This window comes from Neopsephotus bourkii, unplaced genomic scaffold (assembly GCF_033783945.1).
Source record: "Neopsephotus bourkii isolate Nb327-2 ecotype Australia unplaced genomic scaffold, CSIRO-AGI_Nbou_v1 NB_1630, whole genome shotgun sequence".
In the NCBI taxonomy this organism is placed as follows: Eukaryota; Metazoa; Chordata; class Aves; order Psittaciformes; family Psittacidae; genus Neopsephotus; species Neopsephotus bourkii.
In genome coordinates this window covers 5,810,530-5,833,838 of record NW_026902105.1, presented here as the reverse complement: position 1 = coordinate 5,833,838, position 23,309 = coordinate 5,810,530, and the positions used below count along the sequence as shown (strand labels likewise).

General features: G+C 42.6%; 1 protein-coding gene across 3 annotated transcripts; it reads left to right on the top strand.

Annotated features, from left to right (window-relative positions):
- Nucleotides 1–3,299: 3,299 nt before the first annotated feature.
- KCNV1 (potassium voltage-gated channel modifier subfamily V member 1) lies at nt 3,300–13,922 on the top strand. Of its 3 annotated transcripts, none has more exons than XM_061373415.1 (4): nt 3,300–3,439; nt 4,430–4,536; nt 7,114–7,640; nt 13,093–13,922. In XM_061373415.1, exons 1-4 carry the CDS (start codon nt 3,323–3,325, stop codon nt 13,602–13,604), a joined length of 1,263 nt encoding a protein of 420 aa, XP_061229399.1. In that variant the 5' UTR covers nt 3,300–3,322; the 3' UTR covers nt 13,605–13,922. The 3 variants fall into 3 exon arrangements, with proteins under 3 accessions (XP_061229399.1, XP_061229397.1, XP_061229398.1); XM_061373413.1 differs by having other exon boundaries at nt 3,306–3,439; nt 3,838–4,536; XM_061373414.1 differs by having other exon boundaries at nt 3,313–3,439; nt 4,024–4,536.
- Nucleotides 13,923–23,309: the final 9,387 nt, after the last annotated feature.

Sequence of the window (23,309 nt, the reverse complement as noted above, 5' to 3'; positions counted from 1 at the left end):
CCAGCAAAAACTTTTTGTACTGTCTCTTGAAATAATGAATATGTTTTTTCAGTCAGAGGTATCATACCAGGGAGATACGAGGTGGGGTACTGACAAAAACAGTAATTCAGTCAGAAGTCACTACCATTCAGTTGTTACTCCTGACATGAGAAAGCGGTACTGTAAAACCCCTTTGGTCTGAACCACATCTCTGAACCATGAAAGCATGGTTCTATCCAACGTTAAAAATTCCATGAGCCAAACTGTTTTGGAAATGTCCGTGGTTCACTGCGGCAGCTGTACTTCACTGGCAAAGTGAGTAAGACTAAATGACTGTGTTTGTACTGTTATATTAGTTTTTACCATGTATTCCAGTGGTGTAAGAATACAGAGTGGGTTTGCCAAGAGAATGATAAAATCATGAAAGCTGTTGCTTTGGTTCCTCATGTATAAACGAGCAGAAACAATGAGCAGAACGATTCTTTAAGGGTTCCCCAGAAAATGAACAATGCACCAGTCGTCCCTGCTTCTTGTGTCTCTAGTGGCAGAAAAATAAATCCTCCATTTTTGAGCCTTTCTACTATAAAACATTTTTCTCATTTCCTTCAAATGTTCCAAATGTTTCAAATTTTATGGGTACATTTGAAAATAATTTTTGTGAACAGTTTTCTAAATATTTTTTTTTAATGAAAATCTAAAATTACAACTATCAGAAAGTCAGAAGTCAGAAGTAAGAGCCTATATCATGTGCAGATCTCCTGTTTAATTGTGGTGATGTGAATTGACATTATGGACACTACAGATACTGTGCAAGTTTGTTGTTGATATTGCATTCCTGCAGTGAGTGGTGAGCTTGAAGAATGCGTATTAAGTTCACAAAAATATGAGAAAGCATAACCTTAACTCCTGGCTTTCCCCAGCATGTTGACGAAAACATTCTAGTTTGAACAGCTGATGATCAGACAAAAAAAAAAAACCAACTTTGAAGTGATGTAAATATACCCATATACAGTCATTATTCCATAAAAAAGGACACAGGTAAACAGAGAACTGAACATTGTCTCTCAAAGTCTTAGACATGCTGAAAAATATGCATTGGAGTATTTTAAGCACAAATTATTTACAGTTCTAATGCTGTGAATTAGATCCTCATTTTGACTAGGCAAAATCAAAACTTTTAGTCAGGTTCTTAGAAACACAGAGTCTTGGGCAACATAAGTCTAGTGTGAGGTGTCCCTGCCCATGGCAGGGGCATTGGAACTAGATGATCTTAAGGTCCTTTCCAACCCTAACCATTCTATGATTCTATGATCTGGACTAACAGGGTATCCACCCTTTCAATGATGGGGAAGGAAAGGGAGCATCTGATCTCCCTTCTAATGGAGAAAATATGACTGAAAAAGTCCTTCCAGCTGATTGAAGGAATGGCTGCAGAAAAGAGGAATCTGAAAAGAGGTTGAGTTGTTTAATAACTGAACTATTATGGGTCTATCACACTCAGTAAGGCAGCTTGCTGTTTTGAGGTACTTACTTCTCGTTGATGACCTTAATGAATTGGTTTTACTGACAGTCTTAATGATTTTTTTAATTATTACTTTTAACTAAGTGATGGCTTAAGTGCTATGCATCAAAGGGACTACATTTCTGAATGGCAATCCTGGACTGAAAATGAGCTATACCCGAAAGCTGCCTGCGTAACAGCAGTTGCTGATAGTTTTGACAGAAAATGAATTCACATTTTTGTTTATTCATTGAATTTAATTTGATTTTTTGAAACAGAATTAGAATGACAGTGCCAATAAGTAATTATTTTTCTTTATGACATACTTGAAATGCAGAATTATAGAGCTGGAAGGGGTCTCAGGAGGTCATCTAACCCTTCCAGCCTGCCTCAGGAAAGGGACACTTCCACTACTCCTGACAGATCCTGTCCTGTCAGTTCCTTCATGACCAACAACAGGCCAATGTCCCAGATGACCTCCTCCTCCACGGCTTCACCAGATCCTTCTTTATGGCTACTCTAAAAGTCCTTCCTGTCATTCAACCCCATTATGTCTCTAAACCTCTCCAACATGGCCAAGGAGGACAGAGTACAACCTTCACCTTTGAGAGCAGCCTTTTATATATCTGAAGACTGCTACAATGCCCATTTCCCTCCACTGTAGCTATGCCCCCCATCTTTTCTTCTCGCGCCGTAAGTTCCAAACCCCCCCTTGCTGTTCTCCTCCAGATTCATTCTGATCAGTGAATGCTTTTGCCACCCGTCACTCAGAGCAGATTTCTAAACTAGCAAGTACTGAGTAGAGAGAGTGCTGCAGGCCTTGCATCACTGCAATACAGTAAATGTTCAACTAAGCTTCACATAAAATATGGAAGATCACTGGTATCCAAAAGATACCTCTGTGTAACAAATGTTAGATACGGATGCATGCAACAAGTGATGGGGGATAAAAATCTGGTGGCATGACACAAGGAGCAACATTTTACATGCTACAGGGACTTCCCCTCCTGTCAGGCACCACTGCAGCACAACAGCCACCAACCCTGGCGAGGAGTAAGAAGTGGCAAAAAAATGCAAATTTGCAAAAGCAAGTAGAGTCATAGAGTCACAGAATGGTTTGGGTTGGAAAGAACCTTAATATTGTCTAGTTCCAGCCCCCCTGCCATGGGCAAGGACACCTTCCACTACACCAGATTGCTCAAAGCCCAGTCCAACCTGGCCTTGAACACTGCCAGGGATGGAGCATTCACAATTCCCTTTGGCAGCCTGTTCAGTGCCTCAACACCCTCACAGTGAAGAACACTTTAAATTTGTCAGAAATAACTGTTTCATAGAAAAGGAAACGTAGTAAGGAGTGTGAACCTAACTCTTGCACTGTGGAGCTACAAAGTCAGCACAGGACAGTGCCAGAGATATTCTGGTGCTTTAAAAGGCAAGTTGACTGCAGATAAGTTAAAACAGGCTCTCTCACGTAGGTCGGCTGGCCTTTACAACGACTGCTTTACTTGAGTGACTTCAGACTTGTGGTCGTGGGAGTTCCGTACGCGGGGGTACATTACCTATTTAGAAACGTGTTTGGTTTTACGTATATTAAAGGGGGGGGGGGGGGGCCCCCCCCCCGCTTCAGAGACGCCTGTGAGCTCGCGCGGCGAAGTTTGCTTTGGATTTGGTTTGTCCCGTAAGGAAGCCCCCGCTCAGTGCCCGTCCTCCCCGCGGCGCCCACCGCGCAGGGGTCCAGCGGCCCCCGAGCGGGTGCGCTGCGCCCCGCGGAGGGAAGGCGGTGGCCCGCCCCGCCCCGCCCCGCCCCGCTGCCGCCTGCCCCCCCGCAGCACATGACCGGCCATGGAGGCGCGCCGGCGCTGCACAGAAGTTTGGAGCCGGGAGCGGGCAAGGGCTGCCTGCGAGGGGACGGCGGTGGCCGGCGCCCAGCCGCAGGCGGTGCAGCGGCGCGGTGGGCAGGTAAGGCGGGGCGGCGGCGGGGAGCGGCCGGGCTGGACGAGAGGCGGCACCGCGCCCAGGCGCTCGGCCGCGGCGCGCGCTGAGGGGCGCAACTTCGGCCGCAGCTGAGGGCACGGAGCGCGGGGCGGGCGGAGAAGGGTGTCCCTGAACCGTGAACGGAGCTGTGGGGCCGGGCCGAGAGGGGGCCGCTGTTGGGGGGCGGGTGGCCACGATGACGCCGGCGTGCCCGTGTGTGGTGCTCCGCGCCGTGCTGCCCTCGTTCCTCCCCAGCGCTGGGGACGGGCGCGGAAGCGGCGGGGCAGTCGCGGGCAGGTGGTCCCGGCGCTGCCCGACGGCTGCCGGGACGGACGGCGCGGGGTGAGGCCGCCTCTTTACCGCTGTTCCCTCTGTACCCGCAGGTGCAGGCAGCGCCGGGCTGTTCAGCACCCGGCCTGACCTCCGCTCTGATGGAGGCGTCGCTCGGAGGAAGAGGGCACGGTGAGGTGTCCCTGGGACGGTAGCCAAAGAGAAATCATGCATTTCTAGCCCAGCCCCACACCGCCCAGGGCAGTCTCCTGTGCAGCTTTGTTGTGTTTTCGATCCAGGAGAGTGTGGGCTGCTGCTGGCAGCTACAGGATGAAGTCGCCTCCCTGCTGCATGTCTCTTTCTTCCCAAGCATCCCTGGAGGAACCGGGGAGTAGCACATCCCTGGGTTCCCTGGACTCCAGTGTTTTCAACAGTGAAGACGAGCAGGGGCCCCTACTCCAGAAGGTCATCCCTTCTTTGGACTGCTTTACTATCAATGTAGGAGGCAGCCGCTTTGTGATGTCCCAGCAAACTTTGTCTTGCTACCCTGACACCCGTCTTGGCAAACTGGCCGTAGTGGTCTCTGCTGCCCGGGACGTGGCCTCTGCCCTCCTTGAGCTCTGTGATGATGCCAACCTCGTGGAGAATGAATATTTCTTTGACCGTAGCTCACAAGCATTTCATTACATTCTGAATTACTACCAGACAGGGAGGCTGCATGTGATGGAGCAGCTTTGTGCACTCTCCTTCCTGCAAGAGATACAGTACTGGGGTCTGGATGAGCTCAGCATTGATTCCTGCTGCAGAGACCGGTGAGTTGTGGGAAGATGTGGTGTGCTGGATTGTGGGATGGGTGAACTTAGCATTGGCGTGCATGCAGGGATGCTCCGGTGAGAGATCCAGCAGTGGGGATAGGTGAGGTAGCAGAGTATCGAGAAAAGTGCACTCAAAACTGGGGAGTTCAGTCCTGAATCCTGGTCTAGAGGTGGATGGGTGTAAATATGGGAGCAGCTGTGATGGGTGCTGTCCCCATTGACCATTGCTGAGGGGAATGTTGACAGTGGGGTAAAGATAGTGAGAACCTAACAGGGCCTGGGTCTGGGTTGCCCTGTACTGGCCCTGGAAGCTCAAAATGTTTGAAAAGGACAATGCCAGAGATGACAAAGGTTGTGAAAGGGGAGATGTCCATTCAGTCATCCAGTTTGAGGTTACCATAGTTATAGGGGTTGGATGAGGAGTCAGGCACAGTGCTGGGTGGGTTTGGAGCCTCCCCACCCCCAGTTTCCATTCTAGAGGATTTCCAGATCCAAGCTGGAGAGGTAGGAGGGGGGTGGTCACCTGGTAGGCCGAGTGTGGGTGGCAAGGCTCCAGGGGGAGCTGTGATGGGAAGCGTCGCACATGGATGTAGCAGCTTACAGGGAGGGGGCAGCAGCAGCCGGAACATGGCTCACTGGAGACAAATTGTAACAGGCAGACTAGGAGTGAGGTGGATTTCCACTGAACCACCCGCAGGACGTTTCTGTTCATTCCATTTGTGGTTAATTTATTTTTTCCCACCAGATTTAGTGTTACTGGTTTGTTTGTGATTAGTATTGAAGAAAAGAATTATCTAAAGAGTGTAACTGCTGTTTATCCAAAGGGGTTATACTAAAATTATTAGAAGGGGTTATTCTAAAATTATTAGAAAGAAACCAAAAAGCAGCCCCACCCCAGAAGATACTACAGTTACCTTACACTAGCATGGTCCAGTTCTGCGGCTGAAAAAGTTGGGTCCTAGTTTTCATCCCTTTCTTCCTTCCCTGGTGGATGTAACTGGAAGCTTTCACTTCTTTGGTGGTAAAAAGAGCTACAGACCTCTTCGATATATGCAAGACTAACTGTATATCAAACAAAAGCAAAATTGCATAGCCCCTTTGTCTAAGGCTTGAGATTTGCAGCAGTCAAGAAATACAGATACAAAAGAAAAGGATTTTTTTAGTGTGCTTTCGGAATGGATTTTGTTTCATAAAATTGTTCTGTAAATATACTATTGCTCCAACAAAACACTCAACTATGCATTTACAATCTGCAAGTTTTACTCAGCACAGATGCTTGTGTACTTGATTGTGTGAGGACCCACATATTTAAAGAGAGAAAGCAAGCTTGCCATCTTTGTGTGTATTGATCAGAACTTCATCTGTGAACTGCATGGCTTTTATGATGCCTTTCCTTTTAGTTTTGCAAATGCACACAGATGTAATAAAAATGGGATATAGTTAATAAAGTTACACCTGAGTTGGAGCAATCGCAGTAACAGCTACAGGTTGGGCAGAGAAGAGATTCAGAGCAGCCCTGTGGAAAAGGACTTGGGGGTGCTTGTCGATGAGAAAATGAACATGAGACAGCAGTGTGTTCTTGCAGCCCAGAAAGCTAACTGGGCTGCATCAAAAGGAGCGTGACCAGCAGGTCGAAGGAGGTGATCCTGCCCCTCTACACTGCTCTTGTGAGACCTCACTTGGAGTATTGTGTATAGTTCTGTTGTCCTCAACATAAAAAGGACATGGAACTGTTGGAACAAGTCCAGAGGAGGGCCACGAGGATGATCAGGAGCTGGAGCACTTCCCATATGAAGATAGGCTGAGAAAGTTGGGGCTGTTCAGCCTGGAGAAGGCTGCATGGAGACCTCATAGCAGCCTTCCAGTATCTGAAAGGGGCCTATAGGGATGCTGGGGATGGACACTTCATTAGGGACTGTAGTGATAGAACAAGGGGTAATAGGTTAAAACTTAAACAGGGGAAGTTTAGGTTAGACATAAGGAGGAAGTTCTTTACTGTGAGGGTGGTGAGGCACTGGAATGGGTTGTCTGGGGAAGTTGTGAATGCTCCATCCCTGGCGGGCTCCAAGGCCAGGTGGGACATAGCCTTGGGTGAAATGGTTTAGTGTGAGGTGTCCCTGCCCGTGGCAGGGGGGCTGGAACTAGATGATCTTAAAGTCCTTTCCAACCGTAACTATTCTTTGATTCTACGATTCTAAGTTGAGAACAATTTAGAAACAGAGGGTCTGGTTGTGGTAGGATTGCTTGCAAGAATGCATGTTAGTTGTGCAGCAGGTTCTGCTATAGTCAACACGATCCATATAGATAACGCGCTATCAGAATAAAATTACTCTGTGTATATAAACTGTCACTGACATGAAATGGGGGAATAGAATATGAGGACAGTGGAAACATGCTACAGGTTCTCAGTATCTTCAATCGTATGCTTGATATGAGGGTTTTCTGAGCTCCCATAATGTAAACTTTAACATGTATTATTTTGACTTGCATGGTAGAGGATAAGGAAAACACTTGCATACTGGTATTAAACATCTCTCGGGGGGGTGGGGGGGGGTGGGGTGATGTCCTGGGCAGGTACTTCAGGAGGAAGGAGCTGAGTGAAGCCTTAGACATCAAGAAAGATGCAGAAGAACTGGATGCCCAAGACGAAGAAGAGGACTTTTCTGGTAGTCTCTGTCCCAGTGTTAGACAGAAACTTTGGGAAGTTTTGGAAAAGCCTGGCTCCTCCGCAGCAGCCAGGACTTTTGGCACTCTGTCCATGGTTTTTGTTGTTGTGTCCATAGCCAACATGGCTTTGATTTCGGTAGAGCTGAGCTGGCTGGCACCACCGTTACTGGATGCCCTAGAGTACCTGTGCATTGCATGGTTTACAGTGGAGTTTGTTCTGAGGTTCCTGTGTGCACGGGATCGGTGTCGCTTCCTAAGGAGCGTGGCAAACATCATAGACCTCCTTGCTATTTTACCTTTCTACATCACCCTGCTGGTGGAGAGCCTGTGTGGGGGTGAGAGCTCGCAAGAACTGGAGAACGTGGGGCGCATTGTGCAAGTGCTGAGGCTGCTCAGAGCCCTGCGGATGTTGAAGCTGGGAAGACATTCAACAGGTACTTTCAGCTATGGCAGTGGTACTATTCAGTTTTGCTCCCTGCAGCAGTTGTTCCTGGGCATGGTTCTCCATCCTGTGTGCTTTTTTTCTACCTAGCCTTTTTTACCCAATCTGTTAGCAGTAATGGCTTGTGAAAAACATACTTTTGGACATTGATAATTGAGTGGCAGCAGCCTTCTCCAATAAATTTTAGCTCTTCATAGAGCCAGTGTATATTGTTTGCATGCTGTAAATCATCCACCAGTCATTCACAAGGTCATAAAAAAAGCATGTGTTCGAGTTGATTTTATTAGGGGTAAAGCAAGGAAAGAAGCAGATCATTGGGCCACATTTTTATATTATCAAAGCCCACTAATGACATTTTATAATTACCTATCACAATTTCTTTTGTTCAAAAAGTATTTGCAAGGAAATATGTCATGATTTTGTCTACGTCATAGATCCTGAAAATAACCGTGGTAAAGAATACTTCAAGAAAACTGTTTAAACTGAATCTTACCAGACAGTGGCTTCAGGGGCTCTCTGGTCCCATTGGTATCTCTGTGGCATGTGGAGCACAGCTGGGGGCTGCTTGCTGAGTTGGACATAGGTGCAGCACAGAGCAGCAGTGTCAGATTCAGTCAGTGCTCACCACTGGTGTGGGGCCTGTCATGTCCAAGCACTCCTGACAGGTCAGTAGACAGATGAATGAACAGCAAGGAGGGATAGGGTGGAAGATGAAGTGTATTCCTGAGAACACTCACATCTTTGTACACCCTTTCGAGTGGTGAAAGGAAGGCGTAAAAGGTTATGTTTTCTAGTGGGAATTTATCAAAGGAAGCTGGAAATGATTGGAAGGTGTTGCATTTCCCCTTGTGTTTCCATCATCTTTATTACAACTTCATGGCATGTGCGTGCCTGCAGTATGAAAGAATAAAAGCTGTATTCCCACCACACCCTCTCCATGCCATGATGTTGTCCAGTGCTTAGCATTTTCATATTATTTAATTATGTTCCCACATAAATCAGTGCTGAATGTGGTGCTGAATTTGACAGGAGAAATGTTCAGCCAACATTTGGAGCTTTGACAAATAGGATCCTAATAGTAAACCGTTGTCTCCATCCTGCAATATTAGCCTGTTCTCAAGATGGAGATGATTGTTCTTACATGGCACTTGACATACCTTTCCAGGTTTCTGCCATGAAGCAGGAATGGGTTGATGCCTCTCAATTTTTTGGAGATGCATCTCCACCTTCTGTGTGAACTGGCCCTATTTTGGCAGGCATTCATTACAGTGTGATCACAGCAGCAGAATGTGTCTCTAGTTTTGTTCCCACTGAAGGGCAGTGAATCTGCCTACCAGTAGCTTTAATGCTGCTGAACATAATCATAGTGGTTTGGGAAGTATCTTAATCTCACTCGTCTGCCCTAGATTAGGCCTATACTGATTCATAACTGTCTCTTAGAAAGCGGTTGAAAATAAGCTTGTGATGGTTCAGTGCATCAATGCGTTTGTTTTGCTTTATTATAATATTTATAGAGTCTGATGATATTTGGGGTTTTTGTTTTGGTTTTCTTTTTTTTTTTCAAGAAAGGCTGCTACACACTTTTGTTGGTAGCTGCGATGTGAATTCATTCCTCTAACTGTGTTTTGAAAATAAAAAGATTTGAACTCATCAAGGCACTTTTGTGCTGAATTACAAAAAAGTGATCTAAAAGTATGTCACAAGGTTTCCAGTTTACTGGATTTTACTGTTATAAAATGAATGCATGAAACTCAGTACTATGGCTGTTTCTATCAATTTGAAACCAGATCTTTCAGATGTTTGTATAACAACTGTTAACTTCGGGTAGATTAACTTTCAGGGATAGTCTAAACTTTTGTGCCTATTTATTCTTAAAGTCATTAAAATATTTCCACAATTTATATCACAATATTGACTGCCATTAATGTTGAGTTTAGTCCTTCCAGATTAGGTACATGTTAATTAATTATATGAAAATTTAGTCTCCTGATCTGGAAGTGAGCTATCATCTTTCTACTAGAACCAGAGTGCCAGTTTCAACATACAAGGAGCTACCTACATATCTATTTAAACCATCCAGAGCTGCTTTACTGGCCCTGTGCTTGCTTTTGTTAGCTCAGTGGCTGTCCACTTAGGCCCAGAACACTAAATCAGAGCTGTATAACTGAAATGTAGAAAGTCACCATTTCAATCTCCTGTCAGAGGAGATGCTGCTGCTAAAATGAAACATGGCCATAATAAGTCAAAACAGCAAAATAGACTCTCAGATCTGAAGCCCTGTTTCTGACCACTAGAGGTATGTTGCAAAAGAGTTTAGTTAACATGGTTCTAAATACATCCTTAACCACACCTGCTAATACACAATGAACCCCATAAGTACCATACACAGAGACCATCCTCCTTGCACATACGTAGGCAGTCCTCATAAACCTCACAGTTCAGGGTGGCTCTTGCAACTCTTCCACTCTCTTGGCTTGGATCTGCCAGTTCAAAGCTACCTCCCAGCAATGCTTCTGTGTGATTTCTGCGCTCTCACACCAGACAAAGCTTCATGAACTGCTCCTGGCAAGAGGAGTGCAAGATCAGAAGAGATGTGAAAATTCATGCCTGCAGACTCAGCTACTCTTTCATCAAATAGGGGTGTTCACCATCACAAGGAGAGCATCTCTGCAGACCCATACAAAGCTGCAATCACAGCAGCAACCTAGCTGTCAGGGCAGAAAGAAGTTAGGAAAAAACATACCAGTTCTTTCCTTCACTTTAAAGAAATGGAAACCCTTTTTGTGGGGGAGGACAGAAAAAGAAATGAAAGAATCGTTTCTGCCCCTTTGAAAGCTGAACCCAGCTCATAGGAGGGATATGATGCCTAGAAACACCTGGGCTAGTTTGGTGTATGTAATTATTTATGCAAAGTGCTATACTTCATCAAAGAACAACTGAGAAATCAGTACTACAAATATCCAGACAATGTATAGCTAGAGGGTGAAACCACTCTTCTGAGCTATCAAAAATGTGGATTTGAGTGGCTCCAAGAATAGCTGAGAACTGAACCTGCATTTCTCGCATTCTCTAATGCTCTTCAGCTGTTACCTTTCTCCTGGGGCATGTTTTGCAGAAGCCTTGCTTCCTCTGGGAAGCACTTACAGATTGACTCCTTGAGAAGAGAGTTTGAGCATCTTGTGATAGCAGTGGGCACATGTTTGAGAGAAGGCTGTGGTGTATGTCAGGATGAGATGCCTCTGGAGACATAAAAAATCGAAACTTCATCATTTTAGTGCCAAAGATTTCGGATGGTTTAAATGCTGTGTGTAAACAGAAGTAATAAGGCTTGCTTTGGTATCTGTGCTAGGACAGCCCTAGTTCGGCTGTGGGCCAAACATTTTAAAAACTTACAAAATGATATAGCAGCACATATTATTTGTTTGACTACATCAACTGATTCCCACTTAGGATGAGCTGTGGAGTCCAGTAACTTGTCTGATTCATAGGTTTGTCTAAAAATGTCTTACTGACTTCATCTGAAGACATGAAGAGATGTATTTTTGTTTTAGATGAGGATAGTAGTACTAAGAATAATTAAAAAAATACCAAATCAGACTCCTGAACAGTCAGAATAATTAATATAGGAATATTCTTTTACTGAAGATTTCATCAACATGATACAAGGAGTTAGCAGTCAATTCCAAGTTCCTGCTTACTTTAGCCTGCTTTTTGCAAGTTCTTTAGCCATAGTATTCTCAGGATTCAGCATAAAGGGCAAACCCTGTCTTTTATAGTAGTCAGTTATGCTTTGAAAAGAAGTGCTACACAGGTAATTTAGAGTACCTTATTTCTAAATCCTCTGAAAGGACTTATTCTTCTACCCTGTTCAGGAGGAAGTTTTACAGGGCGATGGATGGTAATAACTCCCTTGGAAGATGAGAGTTTGATCTGGATCATTGCAATTGTCTCACAAAGCTTTTGCACTGCTAATATTAGCGCATATCCAAAATGTGGACACAGTCACATTAACAGAGAAAAAAATACACTGATATATTTTATTCCCATTGCAGATTTAAACTATATCATAATAAACATTCTAACCAACAGATCATAGTTATAGTAATGTAAAACCTGCATATGGGCAAGCCTTTAACTGGAGTTGGTAGAATATTAAAAAAGGAAAAATCCTGCAGATTCTGGGGTGTACTTCCATTGTTTGCTGTAAAAAATACGCCTTTGAAGCCCGTTAGACCTGAAGGAGAGAAGAAATCCAAAAGCAAGGTGAAATTCTTAACATCTTGTAGATTGAGAATGAGGAACAAAAAGCAAATCAAATTGCTTATTGCACTCATAATATGAAGTCTGCAAGCAGAGACAGAGTTCAGTAAGTTATTTTGCAAATGCGAGTTTAGTTAGAAGTCTACTCCATGAAGGATAATTCATAAACATTGTATTTTTTCTCATTTATTAAAGAAAACATAACACATTTAAACAGTGTTAAAAACTAATACAAAGTCACTTGTGATTCAAAAGATAATTTCAGTCTCCCATGTGTCTCCACTGAATTGGTACCCTGTTATCTTTCTTTGTTTATGTGTGCAACATTTACCTATTGCACTGTTATTGTATTTACTTTCCTGCTTGTTTTGTCAGGAGTCTAGTCTTGAAGCAGCAGTTCTAGAAAGAATGTGGGGGGCTATGTAGAGTAGTCAGCTGCCCATGAGCTCCATTGGCAGCCCACGGGCAATAGGACTGATGCAGTATATAGGTGAATTAACAAAATACCATGTTTTCATTGGAAGGCTTTGCTGTCTGATTTTGGCACAAGTGCACCTGCTGCTGAAATACTGCTTTGATGTCTACAGATAAAGATACTGATAGGTTTTGGGGGGAAGATATGTTGAGGAGAGGTTGTGATAACTATATGAGGATTAAGAACAGTTCTTAGCAAAGAAAAAGTTACTAAGTGACTGAACTAGGCTCTAAGCACTGAGCTGGAAAAATGAATTGAGTAACTGAAGGTTGCTTGGTTCAAGAGAAAAATACGGTAATGACTGGAAAACAGGAGCTTGGCACATTCAAGGGAGCAGGTGTTTTTACTCTGTTTTTAAATGGTTATTTAGATAACTTACTAAGAACTACGATAGATTCTTCTGTTATGGACAATTAATAAATATTGATTAGTTTTCCTAAATTATATGTGTATGTAGTACAAACAGTAAGCAATTAGAAGAATTTTTATGCTCTATATTAAGGAAACACAGGTGATGTCAGTGGTTCAGTCATTTTAATCTAGTTCTTCCACATCTTCCCAGTAGCACTGAGAGCAGCATACCTTTTTCTTCAATCACATTCACAGTCAAAGAAAAACATAAGGCATCTTTTAAATAAGAGATGTTTTGTGAAGTTATGATGACAGCTACATGAATCATCCTATACTGACAGCATTTCTTGTCTTTCAGGCTTGCGGTCTCTTGGGATGACTATCGCACAGTGCTACGAGGAGGTTGGCCTTCTGCTGCTTTTCCTCTCTGTAGGAATCTCTATATTTTCTACTGTGGAATACTTCGTTGAGCAAGGTGTGCCAGGCACAACTTTCACAAGTGTACCTGGTGCTTGGTGGTGGGCAACAACTTCCATGACAACTGTTGGTTATGGTGACATTAGACCAGACACTACCATTGGTAAGGTAGTAGCCTTTATATGTATACTGTCAGGAATACTGGTTTTGGCTTTGCCAATAGCTATAATAAATGACCGTTTTTCTGCCTGTTACTTTACACTGAAGATAAAAGAAGCTGCTCTTAGGCAGCGTGAAGCTTTAAAGAAACTCATGAAGAACTCATCCAGTGATTCAAACATCAATGTTAATTTGCGAGACATTTATGCACGCAGTGTCATGGACATGTTGCGGTTAAAAAGCAGAGAGAGAGCAAGTACAAGGAGCAGTGGAGCAGATGATTTTTGGTTTTAAGTTATTTAGCCTTATATAGCAAATAGACTACTTCAAAAGTGTAGTATTAAGCATCACTTTTTTTATTATTCACCACATAGTGTATTTGCTTTTCCAGCTGGAGTTCTGCTTGCTTGGACAGACTGCGATAACTATTGCATACAAAAGGCAGACTTCATAATATGGAGTCTGCCAAGGAGCCCTGAAACCTACTTCCAGAACTGAATCATGGTGGGTGAGATGGGAAATAATGGGCCCGTTAAAACAGCGACACAAACACTTGTCTGTGAATCTGATGTCCTTGGCAATGTATAATAATAAAGTCTTAGTGAAAATTTCCATGGTGTTTTGAATTTTAAAGATCCATAAGATTTGTATTTGCATTGGGAGAGCAAAAGTCAAAGGCATTAAGAAAAACTGAAAAGGGAAGTCTAAGGAAATGAAATGTTGAATAAATGTAGGATGATATTCCTCTAAGGAGCTTCATTGTGGCCCCCTTTCTTATCTCCACCTTCTACTCCATTTACATGAAAAAGAGGTTATTAGACCCTGGGGGCGGGAGAGAGAATTTCTCATTTGAAGTGAAGGGCTACCACGTACTTGGTGAGTAAAAGCACTTGGGCGGCTTCAACCCCATACAACACTACAGGCTTCGGGAAGAGTGGCTGGAAAGCTGCTTGGCAGAAAAGGACCTGGGGGTTAACTGACAGCTGCTGAACATGAGCCAGCTTGTGCACAGGTGGCCAAGAAGGCCAAAAGCATTTTGGCTTGTATCGGAAATAGCAGGGCCAGGGCAATGATCGTCCTCCTGTACTGGGCACTGGTGAGGCCACACCTGGAATCCTGTGTTTAGTTTTGGGCCCCTCACTACAAGAGAGGCATTGAAGTGCTGGAGCGGGTCCAGAAAAGGGCAGTGTAGCTGGTGAAGGGTCTGGAGATCAAGTCTGATGAAGAGCGGCTGAGGGGACAAAGGCCGTTTAGCCTGGAGAAAAGGAGGCTCAAGGGAGACTTTATCACTCTCTACAACTACCTGAAAGAGATTGTAGTGAGAAGGGGGTTGGTCTCTTCTCAGAAGTAACAAGACATATGACAAGAGGTAATGGCCACAAGTTGTGCCAGGGAAATTTAGACTATTAATAAAAGTTTGTTTGCCAAGAGGGTGGTCAGGCATTGGAATAGGTTTCCCAGGGAAGTGATGGAATCACTGTTCCTGGAAGTGTTAAAATACCATGTAGCTGAGGCCCTTACTGACATGGTTTAGTGACATGGTCGTGGCAGTCCTGGGGTGATGGTTGAACTCAATGATCTTAAAGGTCTATTCCAGCCTAGCTGATTGTGTGATTCTATGATTAAGCCAATGCCAGATCTGCAGCAAAGTATAAAATAGTCATTAAATGGGTTTCATAATGTAGAGCATCCACTGTGGTTGCTCTGGAAGTTGCAGAAGCTAATAAATCTTTTGCAGCATAATTTACAAGTACTTTACAGACTTAGTTTGAACTGTGCCTTGTCTATGTGTTTTGACTCTCATAAATTATTTGTGTATCTGAGCAGTTCTTGCACTCAAGTAGTTACTGGTGGGTATCAGAAGAAACAGAAATAGTACTCATTTCCCTATGTCCCATTAAAATCAGTTGGTATTCCAAATGGGGCCAGATTTTAAAAAAAAATAATTATCTTCATGGACTCATTATTAGAAATGCCCCTCATCAGAATCTTTTGTTCCAAAGGGAAAATGAGCACTTGTTAGACTGGGTAATTAGTCAAATGCAGTAAACAAAGTGCAAAGTTAAAATAGTCAAAGCTATTTTCAGTCAAGTTTCCTACCACTTACCACTCCAATGGGCTAATATAATTCTTAGCAACTAAAGGTTTTCTTTAATATAATTACATTGTTCTAGACTACGACATTGCCACATATGCATAGAACTCAACTAGTAGGTTAAATAATAAAAATCACAAGCCTCTCTCATGTTTTGGGCAAGATAAGTACAATCATTATTTCCATATGACATTTTGACATTAATTCAACATACTAAAACATCTATTTACTGTGGAATTTTTAATTTTATAAGATATTTATATAAATAGGTTAAATTGCCTTTAAGGACATATGAATGGGTGAAATAACCTGCTTTTAATAAACATTAATTAATTTTAATAAACACAACATGCATGTTGTGAAATAACAGTGTGATTTCCTCCCATTCCCTATAAATGGTGGTGTAAACGCAATACAGCAAACAAAGTTTTCAGTGGCTCCAACCTTGATGCAAACTGAGTAACATTTCAGCAGGAAACGTCTCCCTGTTCGTCAGCTGGCATCAGTCAGCATTTGGATTTGGGACCAACGCAGCATATGCAACTGGCACCAGGGGGAGAAGGAAGCCGAGGGAAAACACTGGAGACCAAAAGAGTACGTCTTGCTATACTAGAAATGGTCTAGGTGTGAAAATTTATGGATCAGCCTCATCATCTGTTACCTAGGGAGCAAACTGTGTTACCACAGTGTTCCCCTCTGCCCACATACCCTATGAATCCATCACAAAACTCCCTCTGATGTCCAGGAGACAAAATTCTGCAGGGGAAGGTTTGATGCAGCCCACTCTAGGTTATTACTTCATAGCTCCTTGGAGCAGGAAGTCTCCCAGGCTGCACAAATTGTACAGGCTGTTTCTCATTCAAAAGTCATTCTAATTATAGAGAATTAGGAAGAAGCTTTCATTGTGTGAAGGCTGTTTTGTAATGTCTTTTGTGCTTTCTTGTATAGCAGCTGATCTCTGTTTGAGAAAGGAAATGCAGTTAGATAGCTGATTGATTCTCTTTAGGGAAAGGCTGCTTTTATTGCATCCTGTGCCTTTTATGAAAGACTCAAAAGAATGAGAGAAATGTTCTGGGATGTATCAGTTGATTCACTCCTTTCACCAGCTCTGGAGATAAAGTTTCCTAGAAATGCCCATGAGGAAGCATGGCTCAGACTTTATCCAGTTGCAGCTTTAGCTTCTATTTCCAGACCTCTTGATTTTAAATTCAAAGTCTCCCAAGAAGTGTTTGTCAGTCCTGTTGTTTATGCAGCAAGGTTGTCTATCACATTATGGGCTGAGACTAGCAAATCATTTTGCAGATTAAGGCCAGTTCTGCTCTCAGCTCTTACAGACAGAAGGACCAAAGCATTAATACTGAGTAACAAACAGTACAGGACATTGCAGCTCTAAAACATGAAGCTACAACATGCACTTACTACCACAGATTTAGAAAATAGCTCAGTCACCACAAAGGCACCAAATTAAAGATGTTACTGTGCTATTTGTAGAATATCGCACTAAAGATAAGAAACTACCTCTCTACATCTGTTCTGCCATTTCTATCCCACAGCAGACTTCATAGAATCATAGAATCAACTAGGTTGGAAAAGAACTTTAACATCATCAAGTCCAACCTTTACTCCAGGCCTACCAAGTCCACCACTAAACCAGTCACTGAGGGCCTCATCTACATGTTTTTTGAACACTCCAGAGACAGTGACTCCACCATTTCCCTGGGCAGCCTGTTCCAATACCTTGGCAGAAAGGATCATATGATAGAACATCATTAACATTGTCTAAGAAATCAGCATTTCAGCTTAAAACACCAAGTAGTTTCAAAAAATGTCATCAAAGGGTATAGCTACAGCACTTAAAGCAAGCCCACATTAACCTTGGATTCCTATTACAGGAAACAAAAACAATGAAAATCATAGAATCATAGAGTGGTTTGAGATGGAAAAGACCTTAAAGGTTATCCATTTCCATCCCCCTGCCATGGGCAGGGACAGCTTCAATTAGACCAGGTTACTCAGAGCTCCATCCAACCTGGCTTTAAATACTTCCTGGTATGGGGCAGTGTCTTTCAGTTTAAAGCCATTACCCCTAGTCCTGTGCCTACAGCCCTTATGAAAAGTCCCTCTGCAGCTTTCTTGTACACTGCAGTGGAGACTAACAGTCTGAAAAATTCTGTACATTTGTTTATAGATGCTTAGGAGCAGCTTTTAGTTGGGTACAGTGTGGTTCAAACCCACCAGAACTGTTTAAACATCACTAAAATTCTCTGTCATTTTTACTTTGGAGAAAGCCAATAGCCTCCTGGGGCACATGAGGCAGAGCATTGCCAGAAGGTCAAGGGAGGCAGTCCTGCTCCTCTGCTCAGCCCTGAGGAGACACATCTCAGTGATGTGTACTGGGCTCCCCAGTACAAGATAGATGGGGAAATGCTGGAGAAAGCCCAGCAAAAAGTAGTCCCAGGCTGCAGAGACCAGCATGTTGGAGAACCCCCATGTCCAGGACAGGTGAGTGTGCTGGTGCCTATGGGTGAATTTGTCACTTCTGGGGGTTTTAGAACAGTATTTAGAAATTCTTGTTTGTTAATAATTTACGAGTCTAATTTTGTGATATACCTGTTGTACTGTACTAGTATTGATCCCGAGTGCATAGTTCACGGATCACTTTAATTATGTGGTGTTAGCAAGTCAATAAAGCACTTCAATCTTGATTTGATATTAACTATGTAAGTTGAGCAATTGTCCCCAGGATAGGAGTTTTTCTGGCCAACTGTGAGGTAGGATTGCCACACAGCAAATAAGTTTAAGCACAAAAAGGAGAAAAAAGGAACAAAAATTTGAAGTCTTTTACAAGGCAATGCCCATTTAATTTTGTTTTCAGACAGAACAAAGTATTATCATCTTGTTATAATTATTTTGATAATGAGTGACACATTTTTCTTGTTTTCTACAGTATTGTTCTCTCAAACCTCTGCTGAGGTATACACTCATAAATGCAGCCCTAATAGAACATTTTCTGTTGAGATACCTGCCATCTAAGCTAGAGCAGCTGTTGCTGATGCTTTGGGTACATAGCTGTCTGTGCTTATCACATGGCCTCAATGTAGAAAGGGTAGAGTAGCACAGGCTGTAGTCATACCTGTGATTGGAGACAAAGGGTCTCCAGGGCTCTGGGCACTTGAAAGCATCATTAATCAAAGAGGAAGTCTGGAGTCAATACTATGTCTAGGACTGGGGCACATTTTTCAGTTATAGCTTCTTGCCAATTAGGGAGGGGTTTTTGAGAGTTTTAGTAAGTCCTGTAATGATTATGGCTTTGCCTTTTATTTAAATACAAATTCCAGAAAACACATTTTCAGACAAAAGCAGAGCTGCCATGCACTCACTTCTGTAAGAATTTGAGAAGGCACTTAAGTTTATGACCAAACCTTGACTCCCGTGTATAGGGTTGGTGCTTCTCCTGAAGGATGGCACTGTCAGCAGGAAGGAGATCAAAGCTCATCTCCATGTGTCTCGCACAGATGTGCTTGAAAAGCATAAGCATATACATGTCCTCACAGAAAACAGGAGGGAAATTTTGTGCAGGTGGTTCTTCCAGACTTCCCTATTGTAGGATTTCTGTGTGAGACAAAAGAATTCTAGACTAACAGCAAAGCATATTTAAAGGTTTTCGGGGCACTCATCTATTTTACTTATGCTACGTTTCTGTTTGCAGACCTCAGGAACCTCTTTAGCTGGGGTAAGAATAAGGAAGGAATCCCACCTGATGTCACAAAAGCAGGTCCAGCACCAGCCAATGTAAACATTTGTTGCTCCCAGTGTTTCTCAGTTCTCCCCAAAAGAAGCTGTCTGTGAGATGGACTTTACATGCCACAGAGGAACCCAGAACAGCCTGAAGTTAGGTTCAGTGTTTTAAAAAGTCTGTAGTTGTGCTCATCTGATTAAAATTATATAAAACGCCTATTATGATGTGAAAAAAAATGTCTTTGTTACAACTTCTCAAAATTAAATCATCTTTCTTATCAAGCAAAGGAAGACTCCTGCAGATACAAGGTTTTGTCTAATTATACCTAGTATTATACAGCTTTTAATAAAATAAAAAGAAGTCCTTGTAAGTCATGTAGTATTTCTGTATAGTTCTGTAAGCTAATATGTGTTTTGTTTCCAATGGCTTGACTCAGAAAGGCAGTTCTATTTCCAACTCTATGCAGCAGAGAGAGCTCCTGAGAAATGGCTGAAGCGTGCATGACTCTTCACAACCTAATGCATGAATCAGATTCTCAGGAGAACTTAGACAATAATTCAGAACGGCCTCTTCCAATTGCCATAAAACAGAAGCACAGTGAATTGACTTGTCCTAAACATAATTTTTCAGCACAACCAAAAATGCAATTGAAATTCGTCAAAAGATAATGAACAATGTCACTCTGCACAGCTGGCCCTGTGTTACAGATTCGTGAATTTTAACTCTCAGCCTGAGGTATGAAATAATGTTATGCACTCCAACCATGTTGAATTATGGAAAAGTATTCCAACATTAACATGTCTCTGCTTAAGAACTGCTGTCCAGGAAAGCAACATTCATAAACTCATAGCTCTTTTGTCCTAAACTAGCATTATCATTAGGGCCTTTAGAACATGATGTCAGAAACTGCTAGTTACAGGCACAATGGGACCCCTCCATAGCTTTTGTGATGTGTGTTAGATGCTGCAGTGATAAAAACTATTACTACTGAAGCCTTGAACAGGCAGATTAAGCCATAATTTATTCTAAGTGTATGAGAAAAAAAATTATGAAGGTAGAACAGGAAAGAGAAAATTAATTCAAATTTAATTTAAGTAAGAAGTTGACGTTCTTCATCTGAGATTTAGCAGTGTCTTTTTGTGACCGACCTTGTGTGTTTTAGTCATCGTATCTTCTCATAAGGAATGAAGAATACATGGTTCAGTGCAGAGGAAGAAATTCTTTTCAGCTCATTAACTAACATGCATCATAGGTCCATACCACAAATTAGATCATATACTAATAATTCATACCTCATCCTAGACATTCAGCCCTGTATATCAGACACACCTCTGCCCTGAACCGGATGTAAGCATTTGGCTTCATCGTTCTTCTGTAGATCAACAACAAAAAACCTTTTTGTAAAAAGTAAACATCAAGTTAAAGGAATAAGATCTGGTTTAATGTATTTCCAGTTCCTACTATTTGTTACTTCTGCTGTCAGTCCTCATTTAACCCTCCTATCTTCTCTTTCTGGCAGGATTTGTTGAATAACAGATGGAAGAATTGACAATCACAGCCTTTCAGTGACAAAATGTAGACAAACCGTCCCCACAAACCTGTGTTCTGTTTTCCTATATTAGAAATAAAATCCAAGTCGAAAGAAACAAGTGTGGTGTTTCTTTCACAGATACAAGAACAGTATTAATTAGAAACGAGCAGAACTACAGTTTTCCAAATTACAGGAATCCATAAGCTTAGAGTTGTTCAAAACCAACCTGTCATGTAGCATCTCTATTTATAGGAAACCAGACTCCAGTAACAAATAAAAGAAGAAATACGTCTGGGAAAGTATCTGTCTTCTGAGTTGTCCTGGGTTCAGCAGTAGCAGTAATTTTTCTCCTTCATAGTAGCTTGTGCCCTGCTGTGGTTTTGACTTCCAGCCTGGGAACAGCACTGATAATACTGATGTTTTTAGTTGCTGCTCAGTAATGTTTACTCTGACCAAGGACTTTCTGAGTCTCATGCTCTGCCAGGGAGGAGGGGAAGCTGGGAGGAAGCAGAGACAGGAAACCTGACCCAAAATAGCCAAAGAAGTATTCCGTACCACAGCACGTCATGCCCAGTATATAAACTGGGGCAGTTACCCGGAAGGGCTAGATCTCTGCTTGGGTCATGCTGGATATCAGTCAGTGGGTGGTGAGCGATTGTATTCTCTTCCCTAGTTATTTCCTTTATTGTTATTATTAGTGGTGGCAGTAGCAGTGGTCTGTGTTATACCTTAGTTACTGGACTGCTCTTATCTCAGCCCGTGGAAGTTACATTTTTCAATTCTCCTCCCCATCCCTCCAGGAGTGGGGGAAAGGAAGAGCGAGGAGTGAGCGAGTGGCTGTGTGGTTCTGGGTTGACAACTGGGCTTAAACCATGACATGAGTTTATAGAGTTAATGTAACTGCTTCTGCAAACATGCCCAGGAGGCAAGATCCCATTGTGCAAGTGTTGCACTAAATCAAAACACAGCCCTTTCCTAAAGTTCCTTCCATCCAAATGTGTAGGGCAAACCAAACCCTATATTCAATTTCACAGTGTAAAGGAGCAAAGCTCATCCAAAAAGTATTCATATGAGTTTGTTGTAGGAATAATGCGACATGTTCCCCCTGGCAAATCTGCTGATATAATGGAGAAATGTAGTCCACTTTCCAGCCAGTGCTGGCTTTGTTGTGTAAAAGCTGGATGCACGGTTGAGCCACAAAAGGGACCAAAACCAACATCCAAATTATGGCCTCTGTTATGCAGACTGCTTTTCACCATATGGAGATGAATCCAGTTTGCTTCCGCCAAGCATCACAATGGAAATACTGGCAGCACGAGCTAACAAAATGCCACTGGCCATCATTATAACACAGGGACTGCATTATGCTGCAAATGCTCCCGTCAGCTGTCCAGCAAGAGATTTCATTAGAACAGATGTGACAATACACAAGCCAAAAAAAGGAAAGGGAAAGCTCTTATCCTCACCTATCACCAGTGAACTGCAGACCACAAGGCACACAGGCAGAAGGAGATGCTCTGCATATCCTCAGCTCCTTCTCCAGCTTGCCTACTCCTCATATTTTCACCAGCCAGCCCCCCAGGACTGTGAAAGAGGCCCCAATAGGCCAATTGCACTTGGGAGGATGTATTCAAGGACACTGAACTTGCCCAAGGAACAAATAATCTAGAATGTGAATGGGTTGAATGATAAAACATTATTAGTACATTCAGTTCTAGACAGCGCAATATTTTTTTTTCCCAGACAGTTTCATTTCCTCAACTATCCTTCCTGTGTAAAGGTGTTCAATTAGCAAGGTAAAATATAATTTGCTAATTAAATGAAAGATTTTAACAAAGACAATCAGTAAACTAAGTAAAGGCAGACAAGATGAAAATACATAGAATCATAGAATAGTTAGCGTTGGAAAGGACCTTAAGATCATCTAGTTCCAACCCCCCATGTCCCACCTCACACTAAACCATGTCACTCAAGGCTCTGTTCAACCTGGCCTTGAACACTGCCAGGGATGGAGCATTCAGAACTTCCTTGGGCAACCCATTCCAGTGCCTCACCACCCTTACAGTAAAGCACTTCTTCCTTATATCCAATCTAAACTTCCACTGTTTAAGTTTAAACCCATTACCCCTTGTCCTACCACGGCAGTCCCTAATGAAGAGTCCCTCCCCAGCATCCTTATAGGCCTTCCTCAGATACTGGAAGGCTGCTATGAGGTCTCCATGCAGCCTTCTCTTTGCTGATTGTAAAAATAATGAAAAGAAAAATTAAAATCTCCAAAGACTGAATTACAGTTTAAGCCTGGGCAAAGAAAGGCAGAAAAATCAGAAAATAGTAGAAGAGGTAAGACAAGTCCAGAATTTGAGATCCAGGTTCAGACCCTGAATGTTCCAACCATGTAGCATATAGAAACTCCTATGCAAAATACTAACTGTTTTGAAATGCACCTCATCCGGTACTCCAGGCAAGGATTAGGATTTTCTGATGTACAATTCTGGTTTACCAGGTCAGGTATGTCAACTCAAATGCTTAAAATTTTCAATAGATTTGGACAATAGATCTATTTTTGAGTGAAGGTAAAAGCACTGTAGCTGGATGAACACTTTCCTTTTGGAAACTGAATATTCATTCTTCACA

Coding starts and splice junctions, on each gene's coding strand:
- KCNV1 (XM_061373413.1), top strand. CDS start 4,055: ATGAAGTCGCCTCCCTGCTGCATGTCTCTTTCTTCCCAAGCATCCCTG. Junction 4,537..7,113: donor GATTCCTGCTGCAGAGACCG/GTGAGTTGTGGG, acceptor TGTCCTGGGCAG/GTACTTCAGGAGGAAGGAGC. Junction 7,641..13,092: donor GCTGGGAAGACATTCAACAG/GTACTTTCAGCT, acceptor CTTGTCTTTCAG/GCTTGCGGTCTCTTGGGATG.